At 47.9% G+C, this 12291-nt stretch overlaps 1 protein-coding gene across 1 annotated transcript in view; it reads left to right on the top strand.

Annotated features, from left to right (window-relative positions):
* PLAAT5 (phospholipase A and acyltransferase 5) overlaps positions 1 to 8418 on the top strand; it is a 14972-nt gene extending 6554 nt beyond the window's left edge. Inside the window, exons 4-7 of the mRNA XM_032879907.1 lie at positions 1263 to 1371; positions 4574 to 4682; positions 5711 to 5973; positions 7692 to 8418. Coding sequence (XP_032735798.1) covers positions 1263 to 1371; positions 4574 to 4682; positions 5711 to 5973; positions 7692 to 7784 — 574 coding nt within the window. The 3' untranslated portion in view covers positions 7785 to 8418. The remainder of the gene's footprint in view (positions 1 to 1262; positions 1372 to 4573; positions 4683 to 5710; positions 5974 to 7691) is intronic.
* The last annotated feature ends 3873 nt before the right edge of the window (positions 8419 to 12291 follow it).

Here is a 12291-nt window from a genome sequence, read left to right as displayed (position 1 = left end):
TTTTTTTTTTTTTTTTTTTTTTTGCCCCCTAATTCGTATTATGTTTGGATGGATCTGGAGTGCGTTTATCTTTGCATTGTCTGGGAAAGCAGAGAGTAAAATTGCAAAGAGAAAGGACACGTTTTAAGCTACTTAAGAGACTGAATTATTTCTGAAGCCTTAAACAAATAGTCATGTAGAAACAATGCAGCTAGTCATGGGGGGGGTCATTGGGTCTTGCCCCTCTTTTTCTCTCTCTCTTTTTAAAGATTTTGTTTATTTATTTGACAGAGATCACAAGTAGGCAGACAGGCAGGCAGAGAGGGAGGGGGAAGCAGGCTCCCCACCGAGAAAAGAGCCCCATGACGGGCAAAGGCTTTAACCCACTGAGCCACCCAGGCACCCCTCTCTCTTTTAACCCTCTTGACAATTTTGAGATGCAAATACTCTCATCTCTATTTTATAGATGATCAAATTGATGTTCAGACACATTCATTTACTAGCTCAAAGTTGGATAGCAAGGATCAGAGCCAGGATTCAAACCCCGTAATTTTTTTTTTTTAAGATTTTTTTTTTAAGTAATCTCCACATCCAGCATAGGGCTTGAACTCACAAACCCGAGATCAAGAGTCACATACTCTAGCACTCTACTGACTGAGCCAGCCAGGCCCCCCAACTCCAGGCCTTTTTGACCCCAATATATTTCACTATATTATCCCAAAGCTATTCCTGCCGTTGGTTTCAGTCCTCTCAAAATAACGTTTTGGTTCAAGAAACAAAATGTACTGATTTCTTTCAAGACATATGCAGTTACAGTATTGAAGCTTAATGAGATTTCTCAGATTTATGGACCTAGTTGTTGGAAGAAACAGCTCAAGGGGTTTGCCTCTCCCAGTAGGATGGGCAGAAGGAAGGGAGGGAATAGAGGCCTGTTGTATTTCATTAGAAGCCATTATGTACCGTTACCATTTTTTTAAAGCTATGTACAGGTATCACTTTGATAAACATGTAAGAAAGATGATCAGCAGTAAAAAAAAAAAAAAATCCTGAAATCTACTCACTGCTATCATTAGCAGTTTAATGATCATCCGAAATGCAGGAAACGGCAATTATTTTGTAAGGCAGCTAAGAGCGTGATCACAGAAACACGCTTTGAGGAAACTGTTTCCTAGGGTCTTGAAATTGAAAGAGATCCGAAAATCACAAGTCTGAAGTAATACAGAATTTCCAGTAATGGTGAAATGTTGTTATTCGTTAACTCTGTGATCACAAAATTCATCTAGGGAGAAGCCCATAGTTAACTTGGAGACCACACCCAAGGAGAAAAGAGCAGAGTTGGATTCAGCCCCGAAGACTGAGAGCGCCGGGAAATTGGCAAAGCAAGCCGCTGAGGTGGGAATCACAAGAGTTCTTTGCATGTATCTTTACTATGCCCGTGACTTCTCTACAGACTCTGCTTTATTTAGACTGTGTGGCAGGTTGAAGTGCATATTGATTTGGGATATTGGTTGTGCCTTAAAATTTTTTTTAAAAACAGCTTTGTTGAACTCTATTAAGCTTTACTGAGCTATAACTACATAAAGTATACATTTTTAGAATATACTGTTGGATATGTTTGGTATGGTGTGTGTACACCCATGAAATCATCACCACAGTCAAGGTAATGACTATCTCCATAACTCCCAAAACGTTGTTTTCTTTTGTAAATCCCGCCTCTTCTCCCCTACCCTTCCCCAGGCAGCCCCTGATTGGCTTCTTGTCACTATATGTTAATTTGCATTTTCTAGAGAATTCTGTTGATATGATATGGAATCATGTTGTATGGGCCCTTTTTGTCCATCTCCTTTCACATAATTTTGTGTAATTAAAATTATATCCATATGGTTGCATGTGATTAGTAGTTCACTCCTTTTTATTACAGAGTAGGAATGCATTGTATGAATACACCATTGTTTGTCCATTCACCACTTGATGGGCATTTGGGCTGTTCCTGGTTTTTGACTATTACAAATAAAACTGCCACGAACATTTGTGAGCATGTCTTTGTACAGACAGATGTTGTCTTTTCTCTTGGGTGAATACCTAGGAATGAAATGGCTAGATCATATGGTGGATGTATTTTTTTAATTTTTTTTTAAGATTTTATTTATTTATTTGACAGAGATCATAAGTAGGCAGAGAGACAGGCAGAGAGAGAGAGGAGGAAGCAGGCTCCTTGCCAAGCAGAGAGCCCGATGTGGGGGCTCGATCCCAGGACCCTGAGATCATGACCTGAGCCGAAGGCAGAGGCTTAACCCACTGAGCCACCCAGGTGCCCTTGGTAGATGTATTTTTTTTTTAAAGATTTTATTTATTTATTTGAGAGAGAAGGCGCGGAGGGGCAGAGGGAGAGAGAGAAGCTCAAGCAGTCTCCCCCTCGGAGCATAGAGCCCTCCCGGGGCTCAGTCTCAGGACCCTGAGCCAGAGGCAGATGCTTAATTGAGCCACCCAGGCTCCCCCATATGTAGTTGCATTTTTAACCTCCTGTTTTCCAAACCGGTTGTGTCGTTTGACATTCCCGCCAGCAGTGTGTGGACGTTCCAGTGCCTCCCCATCGGCATTTGGTTGTCTCTTTAATTGTTGGTATCGTCATAGGTCTGTAAGGGTCTCATTGTGGTTTTAATTTGCATTTCTCTAAGGACTAACGATGTTGAACATCTTCCATATCCATCTTCCTTGGTGAAGTGTCCAAATCCTTTTGCCCATTTCCCCCCTTGGTTTCTTCAGAAATTCTGTGTCCGTGCCTTTCATCAGATACATGCTTTGCAGGATCCTCTCAGTGTCTGTGGCTTGTGTCTTCATTCTCTTAACAAGAGCTCTCGAAGAAAAAAATTTTTATAAATTTTGATGAACTCCAATGGATGGTGGTGATGGTTTTGTAAATTTGTAAATTTTGTACATTGTAGTTAAGAAAAGAAACAGGTGCCCCCTTTTACTTCTGTGAATTTTTGCCAGGCAAAGGGCTGTCCTCCACCAGGAAAATAGAGCTGACAACTGGGAGGTGAGATGCAACCTTGAGGAAATTAGACTAAAGTGGGCAAATGGTTGAATAAGTGACAAAGCCATTGTGAAACTGATGGTTAGGTGGGGCCGTGTGATCTGCTCCAGGGCTCTCCAGGTCTCTGTGGGCTCTGACTGCCCAACTTGCTTTCTCAGGGAGTAACCAGTGAGCAGAACTTCTTCCCAGGACCCCTCCTAGACAAACTTAGGGACAGTTTGGGAGAGATTCATAGTACAGAAGGAGGGGATAAGAGAGTTCTTTTTCTTCTTCCTTTTTCTTTTTTTTAGTTTGGGTTTGCAATTGCAAAAGCTCTAAGGTTTCTTTTCTTTCTTTCTTTTTTTTTTTTAAATTGTGCTAAGAGAGAGCACTTAACATGAGATCTACCCTCAATAAATTTTTAAGTGCACAATACTGCATTGTGCCCACATACAGGCACGTGCGGCACACGCCCACACACACATTACACACACACACACGTCTCCTCCCTAGGCCTCTTTGAAGGGATAGAGTATCATCATTTTGGGTCCAATCAAGAGATAGAAACTACCCAGTAGATTAAACAGGGGAAAGGTTAAAAAATTGTTAAGCTATATCAGAGTAACTATAAGAAATGAAGAAACTCAACATGGCCTCCCAGGCCTGAGGGAGAATTCTCAGGAAAGGACAAACTTGGAAGGGGTTCTCTAATCTCCTCATTAGAGAGGAGATCAGAGAAGTTTGGTTTGGCCATGGGGCGGTGGTGGTGGCGGGTTGTCAGCAGGTGGTTTGAGCATGCAGCCTTGGGGGGACCCTCTGGATCAGTCCATGTGGGATCCGTGCAGAGGGAGTTAAGACACCAGCAGGTGTTGGAGGTGTTTGGGCACTGATTTCTCTGCGGAAGGGCTGAGAAAGGTTACTGTCGGAGGCTTCTGGCTCAGGTAGAGCTCTGCCGGAGGTCCTCACACCCATTCTACTGACCATCACCCTCCTATCCCCTGCTGCAAGCCAGAACCTGCAGGAGAACCCTTCCCTCTTGCATGCTTATTGAAGTGCTCATTTTTTAAAAAAAAGATTTTATTTATTTATTTGACAGACAGAGATCACAAGTAGGCAGAGAGGCAGGCAGAGAGAGAGAGAGGAGGAAGCAGGCTCCCCGCAGAGCAGAAAGCCCGATATGGGGCTCGATCCCAGGACACTGGGATCATGACCCGAGCCGAAGGCAGAGGCTTTAACCCACTGAGCCACCCAGGCGCCCCTGAAGTGCTCATTTTTAAGGAGAAAAGCTTAAAAGAGCTCCAGCACATATCACAGAGCTTATCTGGAGGGCACATTTGGAGCCCAGTGGCAATACATCGGCTGCTGGCACAGTTAACCTGTGGCTTTAATAAACTGAGTGACAGCAAGAGGGGAGCAGGCCCTCCCCCCCACCCATCCCCAGCTTCTGGCAGCCTGGATTTCTACAAAGCGATGAAACCCTGTGTCTTCAGGCCGACTCTAGCTAATCCCCAGACAGGGTCTCCGGAGTTCCTTGGGCAGGTGCAGCTTCTTTATTTTATCTTATTTCTCCCCTCACAGGGCAAACCAAGGCCCAGACCCGGAGACCTGATTGAGATTTTTCGAATTGGCTATGAACACTGGGCCATCTACGTGGAAGACGACTGCGTGGTGCATCTGGCTGCCCCGAGTAAGGGTGGATACTCTATTGACATATTGATATTGACATTGAAGTTAGCAGAGTAAGAATAAGTGCATTTAGTTATTGGGTTCCTCAGCAGCTGCCCTTCATTCGCAAAAAACACTCAGTGCATTCCTGGCCCTCAGTGGACTGGGTAACGGAGCTTGATCTCTGTCCAGCCAACGCCCCGGAGCGTCCAGCCCTAAAGGAGATGCAGTGCACCTGGTGGCCCTGTGTTCGTTGAGCCTCGGTGTCCTTCCTCCTATTTCTGAGGCTTCCGCAGGAGGGGTGCAGATGCCTGCACGTTCCGATGGCCGCTAGATGCTGCTTCCAGCTTCCTGGCTCGTCGCCCTCCTCTTTCTGACTGTACCCAGACACACAGCTTTCCTTTCATTCCTCAAGGTCGCCTAGTACAAGGCTGAGATTCAACTGGTGACTAATAAAAATTTAGTGGAGATTTGATGGGAGGATGTGGTGATGGAAGAAGATAGAACAGGAGGCACACTTAGTCACAGTGGTCCCCTTGTGCGAAGGGACCAGGAGGCGCTGGGAGAAGGGGACGCTAGGGGACACCCCTGTGTACGCTCTGATACCTTCTGAATTTTGCATTCTGTGTGAGTACTGTCCACTCAGGATGAAACTGCAGAAGGGCCCTGGGACCAAAGGCCTGTGGCCACACCATGCTCACGGCCCTCACCCCCAGGGCTCAGTCCTCCTCCTTAGGTCCTGCCTCCCCCCTGCAGGGCGAAGCTCTCTCCTGTGCCCCACTATAGGAAAAGATGCTCAACATCATCTGTCATTAAAAAAAAAAAAAAAAAGGCTGATGGGCTGATCTCCAGGTGAAAGGTGTCCCACTGGGGGGGCGGAGGCAGGGGCGCAGTTCATGTCATCCACTTGCCTTCCTCGGCCATGCCAAAGCCGAAGCCTTGGAGGGAAGCCGCTTGACGGACATCTTAGAGTGAGCCAGTGCACTACCCGCTCCCCCGCCCACCGCTGTCCCTCGCAGCTTTCCAGCTTCTGTTCCTCTTGGTCCCCAGGTGAGGAATTCGAGGTGGGTAGCATCACTTCCATCTTCAGCAACCGCGCGGTGGTGAAGTACAGCCGTCTGGAGGACGTGCTGCACGGCTGCTCCTGGAAGATCAACAACAAGCTGGATGGGACGTACCTGCCTCTGCCCGTGGACCAGATCCTCCAGCGCACGAAAAAGATGATCAACAAGATTGTGCAGTACAGCCTGATCGAAGGGAACTGTGAGCACTTTGTCAATGACCTCAGATACGGCGTGCCCCGGAGTCAGCAGGTAGGGCGACCTTTGCGACTTTTGCCAGGACGGTGGCTTCTGGCTGAGCCTTCTTGGGGCTTGTCATCTCCTCGGTGATCTGAGCGGGGGTCAGTGGTTTTGCGCTCTTTGCTGTGCCAGGGGCCTTCTCCGTCCACAGGACTTCACCGTTCAGGAGGTGGTTTCCCCTCTGTTAGCCCGTGGAGGAGTGCAGAGGCTCTGGGCTGTAGAGCTGGGACCCTTTGTTGGGGGGTCGCCTTGGTCAGACTCTTTCTGTTTGTTCTTTCACAAAACGGGGGTAAAGTGAGGTTTGGGGCTACATCTGGCCCACAGACATGTTTTGCTTGGATGGGTAGTGTTGTTGGGTTTTGTTTTTTTAATTTGTACGACTTACCGACACTTAAAAATATAGAAAAATTTTTAAAGATTTTATTTATTTGACAGAGATCACAAGTAGGCAGAGAGGCAGGCAGAGAGAGAGGAAGGGAAGCAGGCTCCCTGCTGAGCAGAGAACCTGATATGGGACTTGATCCCAGGACCCTGGGATCATGACCTGAGCCAAAGGCAGAGGCTTTAACCCACTGAGCCACCCAGCCGCCCCCAAAATATAGAAATTTTATATAAAAAGATGTGGATTCACAGCCATTCTAGAACAACTGATGGATCAGGCCATGAGGCCCATGTTCTGCTCGCCGACACCCTGTGCGGCTGAGTAGTGGCTGTCTCTTTAGATGGGGTGTGTGGGGGTTGACGTGCCACCTGCAAGCTTCGCCCGTTTTACTGGCCTGCCCTGTGCTGTGTTTGGGTTTGTGACCCCCCAACCACACGGGGTGGGGATAACCCCAATGAGGCACAGTCCATGTGTTCAAGGGCTTTGAAAAACAGCTCAAAATATCTGTGACAACCTGAGCTGCCCTCTTTCCTATTTGATCCTTACTAAACCCCACGAGAGGAGTGGCAGGTGCATTTATTATCCCCTTTTTGATAGATTGAGAAATGAAGAATTAAAGAAGGAACACCTTTTTTTTTTCTGCTTTTTTTCTGTGGCTCTTGTGTCCCCTCAGGATACTGGGCTTAAATCCCAATGCTGGTCTCTCTATTGTTGCCGAGTCAGCGTGAGCAGGTCACCCACCCCAGTCCCCTCCACTTTCTGCACCTTCCTCCTTTGTTTCTGTCCTCTCCCGGCCTGCACTCCATTCTCTGGAGGCCTCGCTCCAGTGTAGGGGGGCTTGGGGGCTCTGGTGTCAGGGATCTCCCATCCCACAAGCATTTGTATATGACAAGACCCCAGGAACCAAATGGAAGCCAGGGAGACTTCTCTGGAGTGTGGGCCACGCTCAGACACTGATTCCTACCATGACTTTGTCCAAGTGAGTTCCCCTCCCTGGCTCTCAGATTCCCTGTATGTAGATGAAGGTCTCAGTGGCTCAGGCACGCTGAGATCCTTTGCCTCCCTGCCCCTACTCCAGAGGGAGACCCTGGGCTGAATGTCTCTGAGGGACCAAGGAGGCCAGGAGCCATGGATGCCCTGGAGGGACAGGGAGTGCGTCTGCCTCGGATGTCCCATTCTGGGCCATCCCGACTTCTCTAGGTCCCTTGCAATGCTAGGATCTTTGGAGATAGAGGCTAGCACGGGTTACTTCCTCCTCCAGGCAGACCGGGTGCTGAAGGGGAGTGGTGGGGCGAGGCACAAGCCTGGGATCACCCCTGAGTGTCCTGTGGACTGGTCTGCTTTGCAGGTGGAGCACGCACTGATGGAAGGTGCGAAGGCTGCGGGAGCGGTCATCTCAGCTGTCGTGGAGAGCATCAGGCCCAAGCCCATAACGGCCTGAAGGAGCTCGGAACTCCAAGCAGAGGAGGAACTGCTGTCATCGGTAGGGACGACGTGCCTCCTTGCCTCCCCTTGCCTTCTCTTTCCATAGCCCCACTCGAGAAAATTGTGAACTTCTGGAAGAATCTAGAATGTATCCAAAGACCCCTCCAGAAATACATCCAATATATGTGATCCTAGATCCATGGACTCTCGGGGTGAGAAGAAACTAATATTTATTATTATGCTTCCGCCAGGCACCAGGCACCGTGCTAGGCATTTCCTAGGCTTGTGTCATCTCCCTCCCGGTGGGAAGGGTCTCGCTGGTTTCTCAGGCTGACTCTGGTCTGTGATGTTTGAATACCACCTACGCCATCCTGGAGCCCTCTGCTTGAACATTCCCAGGAACAGAGAGCTCTTTTTCAGAAGTTCTTGTTCTTGAACTAGAATGTCTCCAGCTTGTCGCCCTCACGCGCATCCAGCTCTTCCTGACCCGCAGCGCTGTGCGGGGGGAGGAGGGCTTGAAAGAAACTCAGCGGCTTGCTATGCAGGGTCCCCTGTGCTTAATCCAAAATCATACACCAGCCTTATTCTCTGTTGCTGAACACCCCCTGCTTTAAAGTATAATCAACATTTACTTTGCTTTTCTACCTTAGAATTACTGGAAAATCGGAAATAGTTAGTTTCACTGATTTCAGAGAAATATTTAAAATACTTTCCTCCACGGACTTCTGTGCACATGAGGGAGAGGAAGGAGTGATTTTTGTGTGTGTGTTGACTGCTGTTGGCATGAAAGCAGATCTAGAATGAAGACCAGGGCCTGTTGGTGCTAGTTGAGAGCCGAAGGGATCCAGGAAGGCTAGAGAGGGCCTCTCAGAATGGCTAGGAACCGTGAGTGATGTGGACGGAAGCAGGACGGAGCCCCCAGAGCATTTCACATGAGATCTGTTAGGATGGCCCGTGAGCCTTTCTCCTATTTGGACAAAGTAGACTCTCAGCGAAACTCTTCCATTTCTTCCCCCTCCCACTCTTTTCCTAGCAATCCGAACTTGACTGCATCCTCCTGTTGTCTAGACGCTGGGTCTGGGTGTGTGTGTGTCTTGCATCTGCCTTTTCCAATGATCTCTCTCTCTGCTTTGCGTGGGAGTTCCAGGGGTTGGTCGGTGGAGCATATGCCCTCATTTCTGTGAATCATGAGGAGGATAAAGTCATTATTACCCACCCTGAGTCCCTCCAACCATCTCTTCCCCACCCCCTAGAATCTCCCGAGCTCCCAATACTGCTCCCTTCAGCTCCTTTTTCATTATGGTCTAGATTGAGGCTTCCTTTGAAGTAGAACCCAAGCACCAGGAATTTATCTCCTGTAAAGTATATTCCTTTTAGTTTTGAATTAACTCTGTTGTATATTAGTGAACTTTTTGATTCTGACTCTGACCTCCCAGACCGTAGTAATCATTCATCCAAAAAACCAGATTTGTTTGGTAAACAGACAGACAACTCCCCCATGCCAGAGAGTGGTTAGTAACTTGTGAACTAAGGGCTCATCTATCTCTTGCTTAGGTTTGGGACAGAAGGACACTTCTGGGACTTCTTTCAGTTTGCACCCAGTGGGCCCGAGGGCCTCAGTTGCGTATCAGGGTTTACGTTCATTCATTCATGCAACAAACATTTTTGAGCGTCTAGCACGTGCCACATCCTGGCTTTCCCCACCTTGGCCTGAATCCACCAGCAGCGCTTAGGGACAGCAGCAAGAAGTTGCATCGGCTGGAAGGACACAACACACAGTGGGGCGTGGGGTGGAGAACACCTGCTGGACGGCGTCTACTCCTGCCTCGCAGGTGCGCGTAAGGCTGCGAGCTCTGGAACGCACGCCCTACACTTTGTAGGTGTGGGGTGGGAGGGAGGAGGGTTTCTTAAAGTGCTGTTTACAAACCTGGAGCAGTTCCTGCCTTCTATGGTCATAACTGAATTCTCTGCTTTGGGTGGAACCACTTGGGTGAGCCTTCTCCGTCTTGGAGCTATAAGGAACACACCTGCTGTTCCGGGAAAGCCATGTGAACGCCAATGTTTCCAAGATGTTATGCACAGATCTCTTGTTTGTGTGCCTTTTTTTTTTTTAAAGTGTTTTGATTCCTTTTCCCTTTGGGGGGGATAAGGGAGTGGGCTCAGTGGTGGTGTTGGCCCACTGGGCACGTCAAAGGGAAAGTCAAAGAACTTGACTGTGCTACGTCCCTTCACAGTAGGGCACCCAGTAGTCATGACACATGACCCAGCAGGGGCTGTACTCAATCTGGGTGCTTGGCTTACTGATTGAAAGGGCGACATCAGGAAACACTAAATGAGCTCTGCAAAGATTATTATGAGGGTAAAAGGATCTGTTATCACTGGCTGCAAGTGGGAGAGAGAGAGTGGAAAACATATCAGTCAGGGATGCCAGCTGAGTCAAAGAGTGAAGCCCACCTCTCGGGCATCAGGCCAGAGGCTGAGGGGAGACAAGGGCAGAGGGGAGAAGAGATAAGCTGCTCCCAGTGTCTTCTAATGCTCACAATCACCTTTTGTTATTCTCGAGCTTTGTCTTGAGAAGTGGGATGAAGGAGCCAGGGCGCAAGGCTGTGGTACCCAAGACAGTGACTGCTGCAGAGACAAGAGGCCCAGGGGACCACTGGAGGGAGTCCGTCTGAATCAAGCAGACCTGGGACGGGGGGTTGTTCCAGGTCAACATCCTTGGGAAAACCTTGGGAGGGAATTGGATCTCCTGCAGTCACACAGGAGGGGAACTTGGTCAAAGAAGTGGGATTTTATTATTATTTTTTATGGAAATGTATGTATTTTTAATTAAAAAAATTTTTAGTGCATGTATAATTAATATGCAGCATTATAGTTATTTCAGGTGTACAATATAATGTTTCAGCAATTCTATAGTTGACCCAGTGCTCCTTGTGAAATGTGTGCTCTTAATCCCCCTCCCCTGTTTTACCCATCCCCCACCCACCTGCCCTCTGATAACTACCACTTTGTTCTCTGTATTTAAGAGTCCGGCTTTTGTTTGCGTTTATTTTCCTCCTTCGCTTTGTTTTTTACATTCCACTTATGCGTGAAATCATGTGGTATTTGTCTTTCCCTGTCTGACTTATTTCACTTAGGCTTATACCCTCTAGATCCATCCATGTTGTGGCAAATGGCAGGATTTCGTTCTCTTCCGTGGATAAGTAGTATCCCATTCTCTATGTAGCGGTCACTTCTTCTTTTTCCGTTCATCCATGGGTGGACACTTGGGCTGCTTCTGTAATTTGGCTCTTGTAAATAATGCTGCAATAAACATTAGGGTGCATGTGTCCCCCTCCCTTTTTTTTTTTTTTTTTGAGAGAGAGAGAGTGCAAGTGTTGGGGGAGGGGTGGAGGGAGAGAGAGAATTTTAAGCAGGCTCCACGCTGAGGGCAAGGCTCCATCTCACAACCCTGAGATCATGACCTGATCCAATTTTAGTATATGTGCTGCCGAAGCGAGCACCATGACCTGATCCAAAATCAAGAGTCAGACTCGGGTTGCCTGGGCGGCTCAGTTGGTTAAGCATATGCCTTTGGCTCACGTCATGATCCTGGTGTCCTGGGATTGAGCCCCAGGATTCCCCATCTCTTATTTCATCCATCTCCCACCCACCTCCCCTCTGGTAACCACTAGTTCTTTACAGTTAAGAGTCTCTTTCTTGGCTCCCCCCCCCCCTTAGCTTGTTTGTTTTGTATCTTAAGTTCCACATAGGAGTGAAATCCTATGGTACTTGTCTTTCTCTGAGGGACTTATTTCACTTACTATAATACTCCCTAGTGCCATCCCTGTCATTACAAATGGTAAGCTTTCATTCTTTTTTATGGCTAAGTTTTAAATTTTTTGATTTAAATCCTGCTTTCAACAGTGGCCGGACCAGCTTGCGTTCCCACCAACAGGGCACAAGGACTCCACAAAAGCAAGACTTTATTTATTTATTTGATGGAGATCACAGAGAAGCAGGCAGAGAGGCAGGCAGAGAGAGAGGAGGAAGCAGGCTCCCTGCTGAGCAGAAAGCCCGATGCAGGGCTTGATCCCAGGACCCTGGGATCATGACCTGAGCTGAAGGCAGAGGCTTTAACCCACTGAGCCACCCAGGCGCCCCAAAAGCAAGATTTTAGAGGGAAGCCTGGCTTCCGAATCTGCGGGTCTTGGATGCTTGAGCCAAACGTGGTCTGGCCCAACATAAGGGCTGTGGGAACTGAACACACTGCCTTCTAATGGTCATAGACCATTTTGACCCCCACTGCTCCTACCGAAACTTCTTTTATTGCTTTAGCAGAACAATAAATGGTCATACAAAGTTGGGGAAGGCTCTGCGAGCCACATAAAGTTCTGTTCTCTCTAACTGTCTGTTCCCAGCGCGGTTGAAGCCATCCGTCAGTTAGGCAGAGCCTGTAATGAGAAGACAACTGGGCCCCATGGCTTCTCCCTGGCACAGAAGAAGTAGTTTTGGTTTTGGGTTTGTTTTTTGTTTTTTTGTTT

Source organism: Lontra canadensis, unplaced genomic scaffold (assembly GCF_010015895.1).
Source record: "Lontra canadensis isolate GAN:19392208 unplaced genomic scaffold, GSC_riverotter_1.0 scaffold66, whole genome shotgun sequence".
In the NCBI taxonomy this organism is placed as follows: Eukaryota; Metazoa; Chordata; class Mammalia; order Carnivora; family Mustelidae; genus Lontra; species Lontra canadensis.
Note: the sequence above shows the minus strand (reverse complement) of the source record. Positions and strands in the feature narration are given on the sequence as shown.